At 41.7% G+C, this 16,025-nt stretch overlaps 1 protein-coding gene across 1 annotated transcript in view; it reads left to right on the top strand.

Moving 5' to 3' along the window:
• Positions 1 to 1,469: 1,469 nt before the first annotated feature.
• Positions 1,470 to 16,025, top strand: part of BRD7 (bromodomain containing 7) — a 43,930-nt gene continuing 29,374 nt past the window's right edge. The window contains exons 1-5 of the mRNA XM_061594583.1: positions 1,470 to 1,696; positions 7,139 to 7,347; positions 8,325 to 8,454; positions 13,023 to 13,080; positions 13,922 to 14,066. Of these exons, the coding sequence (XP_061450567.1) occupies positions 1,648 to 1,696; positions 7,139 to 7,347; positions 8,325 to 8,454; positions 13,023 to 13,080; positions 13,922 to 14,066 (591 nt within the window). The 5' untranslated portion in view covers positions 1,470 to 1,647. The remainder of the gene's footprint in view (positions 1,697 to 7,138; positions 7,348 to 8,324; positions 8,455 to 13,022; positions 13,081 to 13,921; positions 14,067 to 16,025) is intronic.

Genomic DNA, 16,025 nt, shown 5'->3' with positions numbered 1-16,025 from the left:
ATCACAACCGATGGGCTGCTTTTTACGTGGCAGGGTCCACAGGGAACAAAAACGCTGGGAAATCATATTATTTCACAATACTCTGCCTCACTCAGAGTGCAATCCTAACATCACTTATCTGGGAGTAAGCCCCATTGGATTCAATTAGGACTTACTTTGGCGGAGACTATGGTTGGGCTTGCACTGTAAGTGCTTAGGATTGTATCCAGCGCTAGTGCTACTCAGAGTCGACCCACTGAAATTCACGGACATGACTAACTCAGGTCCATTCATTTCAATGGGTCTACTCCGAGTAGAACTAAAAGGGGTGGGTAGGACATGTCCTCATTAATTAAAAATGTAAATGTACTGCCTTCAAGTCGATTCCGACTTATGGCAACCCCTTGAATAGGGTTTTCATGAGGCTGAGAGGCAGTGACTGGCCCAAGGTCACCCAGTGAGCTTCATGGCTATGGCATGGGCATATTATGCATTTTTTAATTGTTCAGTGCTTTAAATATTCTGGTTTTAATTGTTTTGTCTGTAGTGTTTTATCTTAAGTCACGTTGAGACGAAAACGACTAACAAATGCTACTAATGCTACTACTACTACTACTACTACTACAACCCTTTGGAAGGGGAGGGGTGAAAAGAAGGGTAAGGCAGCAGGGGGCACAACTTTAGTTGGGGGTGCTAAGGGGGCACTAAGGGGTCTATTCCTTAAAATGTTTAACCCCTCAATTAAATTTATTACAGAATTTTGTCTCCACCCCTTACTTTTTTTCATGCCCCCACACCAAACTTTTAGGCTGGCTATATTTATTTATTTATTTATTATTTCAATTTATATACCACCCTTAGCAAAATAGCTCTCAGGGCGGTGAACAAACAAGATAAAATACAATATATCATAATAAAATACAAAAACGTATACAAACAAACAACAAAAAGCACAGCAAAAACAAAATATAGTGGGGAAATACATGCTCGCAAGTGCTGCCTCCCTTTCCTGCAGTAGTGCAGAGGCAAATTCAGAAGTGCAGGGTCCCTCTATGATAGCCACGCCACATCCCCTCACAGCCAGGTCCCCTTCCCACTTTCCCTCGTCTGCCTTGCCCTCCCTGCTGTCTCTGAGTCCACAGTCCATAACAACAGACCTATCAGCCTGAAAGGGGAGGCTGCATGTTAGCTACTGAGAAGAGTCTTCTCAGCGGCTGATTCACCTCTTTTCACTCTGATTGCCTCCAATCAGCACCAAAGGACAAGCACTCTTCTCAGTGGCTAACACAGATTCCCCCTTTCATCATGACTGGCTTGTACATAGGGCCCTGGCTGGGACCCTGCTCCGCCCCCCAAAAATAAACGTTCTATGACCCACCCACCGCCGCGACCCTGGACGACTACACCCCTGCCCTTCCGCTCATCGTTGACTATCTCTCCCGCGCCTCGACGGTGGTGGTGGTAGGTGAAGGAACGACTCCCAACGCGACCCCGGAAGTTGTCTAACCAGACAATGGGTGAGGTTACTCTTATTTGCATCTCTGTGCTCCTCTCCCCTTTTCTCCGCTTTGTGCGCTCGGCCTTTCTCTCGCGCGAGTAACAAAGCCGGCGGAGGGGAGGGGCGAGGCAGTGACGAGGAGAGTGTCGCGCCGCCGCCTCATTCGGACCATGGGCAAGAAGCACAAGAAACACAAGGGGGACAAATACCCGTATGAAGGTACCTCCCCCTTCTGCCTTTTCCTCGCTTTCTGAGGGAGGGAAGGAAAGCTGAGAGGGCGGGAAGGTCGGGGGTCGCTCACCATCTCCTTCGGGGAGAAGGCGGCAGGTCGTGAAGCGGGGTGGGGTTCGCTTTGTGAGGGATCTGAATTCTGAAGGGAAGGAGCCTAGCCCTCCTCTCCACCTCGGGGCCGGGGGGGGGGGAGTGCGTGCTTGTACGTGGAGAGAATTATGTGAGACCCACACGGCACCTCTTCTCCCCCGTCCTCTTAACTTCATGGTGGGGGTGTCAGAGGTTATTCTTGGGGCATCTCAGGGATGTTTTGGTTCTGATGGGGTGGTGTATATGTCTACACACGCACATATACACACACACGCACACCTTAACGTGGTGAGGGGGTTTGAGAGTATTGAAGAAGCTGACAGCAATGCCGTCAGGAGTCTAGACCAAGAGGCTGGACTCCTAGTAGGGGCACCCAAGGCAGAATGGTCAAAGCTGAGACACCAGACTAAGATGCATCCAAACTCAGAGGAAGACAATGGTAAACCACCTCTGAATACCCCTTACCACGAAAACCCTATGAACAGAGTATCCAAAATGCAACACGAGATAGAGCTGGAAGATGAGACCCCCAGGTCAGAAGGCACTCACCGAGCTACTGGGGAAGCACAAAGGACAAGTACGAGTAGCGCTGTGACTAATGATGCAGCTGGGTCAAAGCCGAAAGGAAGCTCAGAGGCTGATGCGCACAGATGCGAAAGGAGAGTCCGGAGTTGCACGACACACACAATAGGAACATGGAATGTGAGAAGCATGAACCAGGGAAAGTTAGAAAATGTCAAGCAAGAAATGGAGCATATCAACATTACAATACTTGGCGTGAGTGAATTAAAATGGACTGGAATGGGACATTTTCAATCAGGCAACTACAAAATATTTTAAGCAGGAAATGAGAAATCAAGAAGAAACAGGGTTGCTTTAATAGTGAGAAGTGAGGTAGCAAGAGCAATTAGCTACAACGCAAGGTCTGAGCGAGTGATATCAATGAGATTAAACGGGAAACCTATTAACATCACCATCATCCAAGTCTACACTCCAACATCTAACGCAGAAGAAGAAGAATGGAGAGATTTTATGCAGAAGTACAGGAGGAAATTGATCACACACCAAAACAAGATATGATGATAATCATGGGGGACTGGAATGCAAAAGTAGGGAACAGGGAAGAACTAGGAATTGTGGAGAAATGGGGCTTAGGTGACAGAAATGAAGCAGGAGAAAGGCTTATTGAATTCTGTGAAGCCAATGATTTGTTTCTTGCCAACACACTTTTTGAGCAACCAAAAAGATGACTGTACATGTGGACATCACCAGATGGTCAATATAGGAATCAAATTGATTATATAATTGGAAACAGAAGATGGAGAAGTTCCATACTTTCTGCAAAAACAAGACCAGGAGCAGACTGCGGAACAGATCATGAACTGATCATATCGTAAATCAGAGTAAAGCTAAAGAAGAAGAACAAAGCACTCATAATGCCAAAATACAATGTAAATAACATCCCAGAAGAATATAAAGATCAAATAAGGAACAGGTTTGAGGGTTTAAACTTAGTTGACAGAGAACCAGAAAAACTATGGACTAAAGTCAGGGACATTATCAGGGAAGAATGCAAAAAGACAATACCTCTAGTTAAAAAGAGAGAAAGACCTCAATGGATCACTGAAGAAACTCTTAAAAAGGTTAAAGAGAGAAGGAAAGCAAAAGCAGAAGGAGATAGAAACCTGGTCAGAACCCTAAATGCAACTATACAACGACTAGTACGTAGGGACAAAGAAAACTATTACAATAGTTATTGTATAGAAATAGAAGAGGACAACAAAATGGGAAGAACAAGAGCCCTATTCCAAAAGATTAGAGAAATGAAAGGGAAATTTAAACCACGAGTAGGGATGTTGAATAATCAACAGGAGAACACACTGACTGACTGAGATGAAATAAAAGGAAGATGGAAGCAATACACTGAAGAACTCTATAAAAGAGATGACAGGATGACAGATTCATTCACGGAGGAACCATATGATGAAGAACCAGAAATTTTAGAATTGTCAAGAAATATGGAAAACTAAACAATGGCCCACAGACTGGAAGCGTTCCATATATATCCCACTTCCAAAGAAAGGGGATCTCAGAGAATGCAGTAATTACTGAATTATTGCCTTAATAACCCATGCAAGTAAAGTAATGCTCAAGATTCTACAACAAAGGCTCTTACAATATATGGATCGAGAAATGCCAGACGTCCAAGCTGGATTTAGAAAGGGAAGAGGCACCAGAGATCATATCGCAAACATACGTTGGATAATGGAACGGAGCAAGGAATTTCAGAAGAGAATCACCCTGTGCTTCATAGACTACAGAAAAGCCTTTGACTGTGTAGATCATGAAAAACTATGGAATGCTTTAAAAGAAATGGGGGTGCCACAGCATCTGATTGTCCTGATGCGCAACCTATGCTCTGGACAAGACGCTACTGTAAGGACAGAATATGGAGAAACTGATTTGTTCCCCATTGGAAAGGGTGTGAGACAGGGTTGTATTTTATCACCCTATTTGTTTAATCTGTACGCAGAACATATATGGAAAGCAGGATTGAACCAAGATGAAGGAGGTGTGAAAATTGGAGGAAAAACATCAATAATTTACAATATGCAGACGATACCATACTCTTAGCAGAAACCAGTAATGATTTGAAACGAATGCTGATAAAAATTAAAGAGGAAAGCACAATAGCAGGACTACAGCTGAATGTCAAGAAGACTAAAGTAATGACAACAGATTTATGTAACTTTAAAGTTGACAATGAGGACATTGAACTTGTCAAGGATTATCAATACCTCGGCACAGTCATTAACCAAAATGGAGACAATAGTCAAGAAATCAGAAGAAGGCTAGGAATGGGTAGGGCAGCTGTGAGAGAACTAGAAAAGGTCCTCAAATACAAAGGTGTATCATTGAACACCAAAGTCAGGATCATTCAGACCATGGTATTCCCGATCTCTGTGTATGGATGTGAAAGTTGGACAGTGAAAAAGGCGGATAAGAGAAAAATCAACTCATTTGAAATGTGGTGTTGGAGGAGAGCTTTGCGCATACCATGGACTGCGAAAAAGAAAAATAATTGGGTGTTACAACAGATTAAACCAGAACTATCACTAGAAACTAAAATGATGAAACTGGGGTTATCATACTTTGGACACATCATGAGAAGACATGATTCACCAAAAAAGGCAATAATGTAGGGAAAAGCAGAAGGGAGTAGAAAAAGAGGAAGGCCGAACAAGAGATGCCTTGATTCCATAAAGGAAGCCACAGACCTGAAGTTACAAGATCTGAACAGGGTGGTTCACGACAGATGCTCTTGGAGGTCGCTGATTCATAGGGTCGCCATAAGTCGTAATCGACTTGAAGGCACATAACAACAACAATATATATATATATATATATATATATATATATATATATATATATATATATATATATATATATATATATATATATATATATATATATACACACATACATATACATACACACATATACAGAACCCACATATGCATGCACACATATATGCACCTATACATACATATAGACACAAATGCATATATACACCTACTCGATAGATAGATAGGTAGACATGCATACATATATATATATATATATACACACACACACACACATATGTATATGTAAGATATGGAGAAGGAGCCTGTCCATCCTCTCTCTATATGTTTTATGTTCACCGCCCAGAGAGCTATTGCTAGTCGGGCGGTATATAAATTTAATAAATAAATAAATAAAAATAAATAAATATATATATATTTCTATCTCCGGATTTACATGTGTCTCTCTCTTTACTCATACACTTATGGCTATGTCCAGGCCCTCCCTTAGCATGTGCGGGGCCCGGGGCAAAAGCATAGGTGGGGGCCCCCCACATTTGCTCCAGGTCACCGTCTTGGTCTTGGCCAAGTCGCCATAGGTGCGCAGGCACCAGTCCTGGAACTGCCGGCCCAGCTCGCTGTTCCCGGGGCGGCTACAGCTCACTGACCGCAGCAGGAGCAGCGGCTTCGGCAGGGTGGGCAAGCAAGCGAGCCCCTGTCCTGGGTGGAGAGAAAGAGAGCGAGCGAGCGCTGCGCCCTGCCTAGCGTGATGAAGGCAAGCAGGCAGGGAGGGAGGAGCCGGCTGGTGAGCAGATCGCCAAGCGCGGGGGGGGCCCAAAGCGCAGGGCCTGGAGCAACTGTCCCGGTGCCTAGGGGTGGCTCTGACTATGTCCATGCACACATCTCTCTAAATTTTGTGTGTGTGTATACACCTCTCTCTCACACACACACCCCTACACCTATTTATGTCATGTTTCATACATACAACATATCTATGGAGAGAGAGATTGATGAACACACACTCAGTCACCACATATATATCCTGTGTCTATTTTAGACTGAAAGCCTTGGGGGCTGGGGTCGGGTTCTGTAATGTAAAGTGCCATAACAAGCTTAAAAGCTTTTTGATTAAGGCAGTTTGTAAATGTTTCTAAATAATAAAAAAGTTAACTGCCAATGGTTGCTGAAGACAGCATAAGAAACGAAGCAAAACCAAAAGCTTTTGAATTCCTCCTGGATACATGGGGTGAAGAGAGGGGGGAATAACTTGTTTGTGCACATGCACATCATGCTAAACCATAGCTTAGTGTGACACGTGAACATAGCCAATGTGTGAAATCATCTCAGTTCAGTCTCACCTAAGGAGATTGAGGTGATATTGGAACTGAGGGCTTCTAGGCTTATAGTCCCCTTCAGACTTATGTTAGAATTATCAGAACAATGTTTTATTTTCTTTATAAACAAACACCAGTGTCATATCTTTTCTGTTCCGCAATAGCATTTTTTTTCTTACTTTCATTGATAGCATTCACTTAAAACTTTCCTGTTAGGTTGCTTGCCCTTTGAAGGGCCATAGGCCACTTTTGTCATTTTCTGACATCTCTCTTTTGATTATTGAATTGAACCCTGAAACAACAAACTTTTTTTTGTTCCCAGGATGCATGTACATAATTATATTAGTAAACATTTTTAAATGATTTTTTGTACAATTAAAACAAGCTTTAGATCAGACTTCTGGTTTCTGTTGACTACTTTGTATATACATTTGTTTAATTAACTGTTTATAACTTTTTGTAACCTGAGGTGACTAGAGCACTCAAAGCTGAATAGATTATTGAGGTATGTACTACAAATTTATTTCTAATACTGAGGCTGCAATCCAATGCACACTTACCTGGGAGTACGTCCCATTGAACCCAATGGAGCTTACTGCTGGCGCAGACATGTCCTGGATTGCAGCCTTAACCATTTTGCCTGTTTCATGTGTTTCTTCAAGAATATGTAGATAAACCCTTAAAGCTTGTTTTAAAAGTGGGAGGAAATGAAGTCACGGAACTTTCCACCCAGAGCTCAGTACACGATTCAGCCCCATATGAAGACAAAAATGAACATGAAAAACACAAAGACAAGAAAAGGAAGAAGAGGAAAAAAGCAGAAAAGCAAGCTCCTGGAGAAGAAAAGGAAAAAAGAAAGAGAAAAGTAAAGGTAGTTTTTAGGGCAGATTATTATTATTACCATCACAAATATTAATACCTTATTTAAAGTAAATTGGACATAGCAACAAATCATAAATATATGCATACAGCAAAGATTTTTATCTTGTATCTAACCATTAAGGAAACCCAGTACTATTATTTAAATAAGTCTTGTCTCAGCAAACAATCCTTTAACTGCTTTCCAAATTATTGATTTCAAATCAGCTTTAACATATCTGGGGAACAAAAAAAATAACATGCATGAGCAGTTAATTTTGCTTATAAAATTATTTGCTTGTGCTGAGTAGCCTCTGGCAGCCTTTGCCAATCTGGTCTCCAACCTGTTTTGGACTACAACTCCCATCAGCCCCAACCAGCACAGCTGGAGGGCACCAGGTTGGCGAAGGCTGGTCTTTGGGATAGGCCTCTTTGACCTTCAGGAAAGACCTGGGACGTGGCATGGGCTGTGGTGGGAATGGTGAATTGGAAAAAAATGGGCAGAGGAACCTTGTATGAGCAAAAAGCCACAGGGCACAACCAGACTTCCACTTGTGCAACTTTAGCCCATAGCTCAGAAATCAGTGACCCTCTTTGCACACTGTAGGATTTGCTGTTCAATCCCTGGCATCTCTAGTTTAAAAAGAATAGCAAGTAATGGGAAAGACAGCATAACTGAGATCCTGGAGAGCTACTGCGGGTCAGAGTAGACAATACTGGGCTAGATAGACAAATAGCCTGACCCGGTATAAGGTAGTTTCCTATAGACCCAGCCTTTTGTATTCCTTAAATGCTGCAAATTTTGTCTTGAATGAGTGTGTCTTCCAGTAGATGGAGACAGCACGTAACTAACAGATTTGTAACATTCTGTGTGTATCTAATATTCTTACAATTAATTATCTCCTTGAGTAAAAACATTGTAATCAGAGCTTTACAATCATTAGTACAGACATTTCACTGAACATTTTTGGTTATCATTTATGTCCACAGGATGATAAAAAGAAGCGAGACAGGGACCGTGGTGAAAGTGAAGGAGAAAGAGAACTGAAATGTCAGACTCCTATAAGACTAGAATTACCACTTGAAAAACCATTGGCAAGCAGTTTGGCAAAACAAGAGGGTAAAAACAAAAATCTGTTTGTTTAGTTGTTGCTTTTTAAGCTGTTGACTTATTGATTTGATCTTTCTTCCTAGCTTTAAATTTATGTTAGCCACCTTGAATACTATTTTGTTGAAGTGGAAAAGTGGAATATAAATCTTGAAAGTTTTTTAAGAATTCTTAGTCAAATACAATAAGAATAGTGTCAATATAAATCAGAAATAGAAGCAGCAGTATTACTCTTAGTCCTCTCCATCACTAACATGTAATTATTCAAAATCTGAAAAACTCTGAAGTTTGTTTTCAGATTGTTCCTTTTTTTTGGTAGGCTGAAATGTTTTCATAAGTTTATGTTTCTCAAATTTAAATAAATTGGGGTTTAGATCCCTCAGATGAAAAACTTCAAACTACACCCACCAAAAACATCATCCCTTTCTGTGGGTTTCCTGGTCCAAACAGCTCTAGTGCATGCTAGCACTTTATTATTTTTTATTTATTATTTGATTTATATCCCGCCCTTCCTCCCAGCAGGAGCCCAGGGCGGCAAACAGAAACGCTAAAAACACTTTAAAACATAAAAAGACTTTAAAATACGTTAAAACAAAACAACGTTAAAACATTTTTAAAAAAGCTTTAAAAACATCTTTTTTTTAAAAAAAGGGTTAAAAACATATTATTAAACATATTAAAAGCAATTCTAACATAGACACAGACTGGGATAGCTCTCAACTTAAAAGGCTTGTTGAAAGAGGAAAGCCTTCAAAAGGCGCGGAAAAGGTAGAGATGGCGCCTGTCTAATATTTAAGGGGAGGGAATTACACAGGGTAGGTGCTGCCACACTAAAGGTCTGTTTCCTATATTGTGCAGAACGAACCTCCTGATAAGATAGTATCTGCAGGAGGCCCTCACCTGCAGAGCACAGTGATCAACTGGGTATATAAGGGGTAAGACGGTCTTTCAGGTGTCCTGGTCCTGAGCTGTATAGGGCTTTGTACACTAAAACTAGAACCTTGAACTTGGCCTGGTAGCAAATGGGCATCCAGTGCAATTTTTTCAGCAGTGGGGTGACATGTTGGCGATACCCTGCCCCAGTGAGCAGTCTCACCACCGCATTTTGCACCAGCTGCAGCTTCTGGACCAACCTCAAGGGCAGCCCCACATAGAGTGCATTACAGTAATCCAGCCTGGAGGTTACCAGTGCGTGGACAACAGTGGTCAGGCTATCCCGGTCCAGAAACGGCCGCAGCTGTCTTACCAGCCGAAGCTCTTCTCCTAGATAGTACTGGAGAGGAAACCTCCTGTGACTATTTTCTTAGTGACGGGAACAAGCAAGGTATGTGACCCAAGGTGGAAGAGTGAGGCACACATCTATGTTTTGTTATGGAGCCTCCCTGCTAAGCAGGTATGGCCTGAGTTAAACCGGCTGCCTGACTTCCAGCCTGAGCTGGCTAAACTGGAGAAGGGCGAGGAAGAGATGTTCTAGAGCAGATCTGAACAGGAGCTCTGAAACAACTCTGTTGCTATGGAGCAGGCAGGACTGGAATGGGGGAGGGCACTGCCTCCCACGGAAAAGGACAAAGCTCTTACTAGTTTGCTTGACCCTGTAGAGTGCAGCACCTATTAACCAGTATAACCAGTAGAGTCCAGTAGCATTTTAGCTTGCTTATCAGTGCCAGTTGCCGACCGTAATAATAGACCATCAGCCAAGTCTTTAAGAAAACAAAACTTTACTGGTTTCACACCGTGCTCTGTCTCTTGCTCACCAACCAACTCTATAATGCTTTCCTATTACCCCCACACCTCTGTGTGCTCATTGAAGCCTTTTTATTGTTGCTTCACTTATCAGTTACAGCTGCAGCCTGACCTTGGGCGTTTCTGCCAAGTGCTGTCAATTACCGGCTTCTCTGTGTCTTTAACTCCTAACAGTCTTGTCTGGAACTGGCTGTGTTGCCCACCTAAGCCTGACAGCCCCCACCTTCCAGACAGACGTTTCAAGTTACAATTTTACATTTTTTTTTCACAGTACAATTATACATTTCCTTTGTTACATACATTTGCTTTTTACTTTGTACAGTCTTCAGGCATTTTTCACTTTTCTACATTCTTTACACATTTAACACATATATGCACAGTCACTGTCACCTTCTTGAGCATACTTTGCCATTCGTTTTCTTATGCTATTGATGAACAGAGTATCACTGTCTGTTATTACTTTGCACTGTTTGTTTTCCTCTTTGTTTGTCTCACCCTGTATGGCTGATACTTGGAAACGTTCTGGAGGTTTCCCTTTGTTTTGTCTTGTTGACCTCCTTAATGTTCCTGTTTCTTGTTCCTGTTCTGTATCTATGTCTGTGCTTGATGCACTGCTACTGGAATCAGAGCTGCTTGTCTCTATCTCCTGTTTTGTTTCTTCCCTTTCCTGTTTTATTTGTTGAGCAGGCTCTGTTGCATTTATGCCATTTGTGTCACTGCAATCTAGATTTACATATGTTTTGTGGTTCTCTGAGTCTTGTTCTTGTGTTCTAACACTCCTGCTGAGTGTTACACTACCATCCTGTGGAACCCACACGCAGTAATTCACATGTTGAAACCCCAACACATATCCCTTTTTCGCTCTGGGATCCAATTTTCCCTTTCTCTTTCCCTTGGGAACATGCACCCAGCATGGGGAACCAAATCTCAGTATGTGTAGTAGTCTGGGCTTTCTTTTGTACAACAGTTCATATTGTGACATGGCAATAGTTCTGTGCAGTACTCTGTTTTGAATATAAGCAGCATACATTAAACTTTCTCCCCAGAAAGATTGATCAAGGCCTGAATCCTTTAACATTGCTCTCATGGCATCCTGCAATGTTTTGTTTTCAGCTGTCCCATTCTGATTCACATTTACAGCAAGGTTTATTCCTTTCATTTCCAAATATTCTTCCAGGGACTTTCCTGTGAACTCCCCGTCCTGGTCAGATCTAACGTGTTGCACCTGTGTACCATGCTGCACTTCTACTCTGTTTAGAAAACGTTTTAATTGCTCTGCAGCCTCATCTTTTGTTTTCAATAACTTTACATGACAATATCTTGAATAATCATCAACAATCACGAGAAAATATCTAGCACCACCTTGCGTTTTGGGAAATGGTCCCGCTTTAAATGATGCAAGGAGCCGCAGTTGTAACAAGCTTTAGTCCCAAAAGCCTTTATCTCAGTCTTTTCTTTTCTTTCACTCCTTTCGTTCCGTCCCTCTTGCTTTTGTTTTGTTTCTTTTCTTCTCTCCCACTCTTGCTTTAGTTTGTCTGCAACATATCAAAACGAAAGTCCAGAATCGGGCATCGCTTCAAGTGCGCTGATAACAGGATTCCAAGTGTCATTAAGTGTTGAAAGAGTGATATAGATCTGCTGCGTTTCAGAGTGTTCCACTCCCCTTTCTTGTAATTCTACAAACAGGCTTGTAATGTTCATTAAGTGTTCTGACATAGTTACTTCGTCAGTTAGCCGCATTCTGTATAGCTTTCTCGCAAGACTTATTCTACTGCTAGCTGTTTCTTGAACATAATATGCTCTTAAAGCAGTCCACATTTCTTTAGCAGTCTCTTTACCTCTTAGAAGCAGTAGTTGCGAGTCTCCAACAGCCAAGATAATTAATGACTTCGCTCTTTCATCCAAGCGTAGCCATTCAGCAGGTGGTGGAACGGAGGGGGGTTGTTGGTCAATTACCTGCCATAAATCTTCTCTGTTTAGATAGGCTTGCATCCGCAGCCGCCAGCATGAGTAATTTCGTTCAGAGAGACGTTCCAGTGGAATGCCAGCCAAAGTTACTCCAGTCATTCTTGCAGACCTCTTATCACTTTGGTTTCCAGGCAACACGGTTCTCTATCTCTGCTTTGCCGCTCTCCCACAGCTCTCCGGCTCAGCTTCCTTCAGTTGTCCGGCGTAGCACAAGCTTGCTCACTGGTTTTAACTGGGTGTTACTGGTTTGGAACTGGGCCCATAACCCTTGTAGAGTGCAGCACCTATTAACCAGTATAACCAGTAGAGTCCAGTAGCATTTTAGCTTGCTTATCAGTGCCAGTTGCCGACCGTAATAATAGACCATCAGCCAAGTCTTTAAGAAAACAAAACTTTACTGGTTTCACACCGTGCTCCGTCTCTTGCTCACCAACCAACTCTATAATGCTTTCCTATTACCCCCACACCTCTGTGTGCTCATTGAAGCCTTTTTATTGCTGCTTCACTTATCAGTTACAGCTGCAGCCTGACCTTGGGCGTTTCTGCCAAGTGCTGTCAATTACCGGCTTCACTGTGTCTTTAACTCCTAACAGTCTTGTCTGGAACTGGCTGTGTTGCCCACCTAAGCCTGACAGACCCTGCCCTTTGAAGCACATGAGAGGACTAACCAGCTCAGAAAACCTCCTCCACTGATGGAAAAACATTGTTGAGATTAACAGGAGAAAACAGCTCTTAGTGCGTTCATTACCTTGCTTTTAGATTGTACATCAGCGTTTGAAACTGTACTTCCATCTGTTGAGAATGATTTTATGTATTCTTAATGTGTTCTGTGTGTGGTGTTTCATTTTTCCCTCATCTTTTTGTCCTAGAAGTGGAACAGACACCACTTCAAGAAGCATTGAACCAACTTGTGAGGCAACTGCAAAGGTGAGTTCTTGTCAGACTCTGACCATTTATAATCCTGCTAGTTGAAGTTGTCAGACACTAGAAAGTATAACCAAAGTGTTCATTTTTCTAAACTGGGTCTTTCTTTCTAAGTGTGTTTGTGTTGTTATGCTCCTATCAACAAGGGGAGAATGCTGTTGTGGTCAGACCCTTCTTTCAGGCTTCCCATAGGTGTCTAGTTGGTCACTAAGAGAACAGGATGGTGTACTTAATGGGCCATTGGCCTGATCCAGCGAGCTCTTCTTACTTAGGCTCTTACTAGTGGCTAGCTTGGACAACTTCATTTGTAGTTTTGAGCTATCCTGAATACCCATGTGGAAGGAATTGGTGCCTCCCATCTTAGTTTTAACCTACACTTGGTAAGGCTTGGACTATTGGTGTTTGAATGCTTTGCTCTATATATTCACACTCCTAGGGGTTTGAGGAATGCTCACAAATGAAGACCCTTCATTTGAAGGTGAGAGTACTATTTTGCATGCATTCCTTATACAATAAATTTGCTTTCCCTGCCGTTGACATTATAATACATATTTGTGTTCTAAGAGACAGAAAGTGGTACCTGTTGTTGGTTTAGAAATATTAAGCATATTTTAAAAATAACATCCCAGCCAAAAAATAAAAATAAAAATGGGGAGGTGAGAATGCTTCCAGGGCAGCACTACAACTTTAAAGAAATGTAAGATTATATTAGAGCAAAACGTTTCAGTTCAGTTCTGTGGTTTCTCTCAAGTTGGAATCTTCTCTCCTATTTAATACTAAGCTCTGTCTGTTCTTTGTAATAGAAATGAAATGTAAAGGGTTCTCCTTTTCATTTCTTTAACAGAAAGGATCCAAATGCTTTCTTTTCATTTCCTGTGACTGACTTTATTGCTCCTGGCTACTCCATGATCATTAAACGCCCAATGGATTTTAGTACCATGAAAGAGAAGATCAAGAACAATGGTTACCAGTCCATAGAAGAACTAAAGGTGCCTTTAATTTTATATTTTAACTGCAGAGAGGGGATTAGACATTCACATTGCTAGTACTAGCAATTGCATTTTGGGGCTGAACTTTCATAGTTTATGAACCCACAGAATCAAAAATCAGCACATCTGGCTTTAAAAGAGTTGTTCATTCACTTTATTTAGAGAAAGTCTTTGAATGTCTTCAAGAGACACTTTTTATTGTTAACCTGTAAGGTGTTAGAAATTAGAAATTTGTGTATGCATATCAGGGAGAAAGACTGAACAGCAAAAGTACTTTATTTTAAACAACACAGACTGTGGAAAAGCATATTCAATAAGGATGTGAAGAGAACTTGGTTATTAGCTTGTCAGAACAATGAATTCTTATAGCCATAATGAAGTGACCCTTCACCATTGTACTAATAAGATTAAGTGATTTTCTTATAGAAGAATCTCAGTTACAGAAATTGGATTTTTTCTTTGAAATGTAGGAAAGAAGCTTTAGCACACAGGGCAGTAGTAAGAATCCCTTGCATTCTTCTTGAATGAAATAGAATTGTTACTGAAACAAATAGTATGTATATTGACTCACCCCAAAAGCTTAGGGGGTCAAAAATCATTTTTTCCTGCCTTTTATAGTGTTATATATTAAAATGCCTGACCCATCCTTTTACCGTTCTATTTGTACTTATTATTATTTATTTGCTTACTATAATTTTTTTGTTTCAAAGCGACTTACAATTTTTAAAAAGCATCTAATATAACATTTAAAATACATTAGAGATTTTTTTAAAAAATAGCTAAAATCACTCATGCAATTACAATGTGAAAAGGATGTATCCCACTGCACCCAACTGAACAGTGAACACCAATTAGGAGCAAAATGCCTGGGTGAATAAAAGCATCTTTACCTGGCACCTAAAGATGGATAGTGATTGCGCCAGACAGAGCTCTCCGGGGAGAGCGTTCCACAGTCAGAGAGCCATCACTGAAAAGGCCTGATCTCGTGTTGCCACCCTGCATACCTCCCTCAGAGGGGACACACAAAGAAGAACCCCAGATGATAGATAAAGGGTCCGGGTAGGTTCACATGAGGCAACACAGTCCCTAAGGTATTGGGGTCCTGAGCGTCATAAGGCTTTAAAGGTCAAAACCAGAACTTTGAATTGAGTCTGAAAACTAATTGGCAGCCAATGCAGTCTGGCCAGGATCAGTGTTATATGATCAGACGTCCTACCTCCAATCAGCAATCTGGCCATTGAGTTCTGAGCTAAAGAAAAACGTGTGGTTCCCCTGATCTGGCTGTACTGTCTGCATTGAGCATTGTCATATGTCTGTCATTAGCATCTTTGGTCTCAGATCAGGTTTGCCTCTAACATGCATCAACTTCTGGCCTAATGTTTTGCAAGGTAAGGTCTATGCAAAATGGAAATGGACTGCCTAAGGGTACCAGATTCCAACTAGAGGCTCAACCGGTCACTCTTAAGTGTTCAGAGACAGCAGAGAATGTAGCCATGGTGCCTCTTGGTGCCTCTCTCTCTATCCACTAGTCTAATGATTCCTTTACCTGCCCTCTTTTATCTGCAATTGCAAGTTGAATTGTAGAGGTGGAAGATGAGAGCCATGAAAGAGACTTTTGGAACAGTGGAGTAAGATAGGAAACTGCTGCTCTGTGTTTCTCTCTGCATGTACTTGCATGCACACACAACAGTCTGCTCTCTTCATATGTGTGTGCGCACACATGCACAAACCTTTGGTTTCTTAAAATGGCAATAACATCACAAGTTGAAACTTGAAAGTCCTAGAAAGAAACTGTAGCAGAACTTGCACCTCCAATATTCTTCATATGGTGCTGCTTTTAGCGGCTTCGGTCATGTCAGTATGCCTTCTCCAGCCAGACAGAACAAACTGTGCTTCTGTTCCAAAATCTTAGCACTTGCCACCCTGCCCACAATCCAAATTGCCACTCTTCGTTCGTAT

Source organism: Rhineura floridana, chromosome 13 (genome assembly GCF_030035675.1).
Source record: "Rhineura floridana isolate rRhiFlo1 chromosome 13, rRhiFlo1.hap2, whole genome shotgun sequence".
Classification (NCBI taxonomy): domain Eukaryota; kingdom Metazoa; phylum Chordata; class Lepidosauria; order Squamata; family Rhineuridae; genus Rhineura; species Rhineura floridana.
The sequence above is the reverse complement of the archived record's forward strand: the minus strand, read 5'-3'. Positions and strand labels throughout refer to the sequence as shown.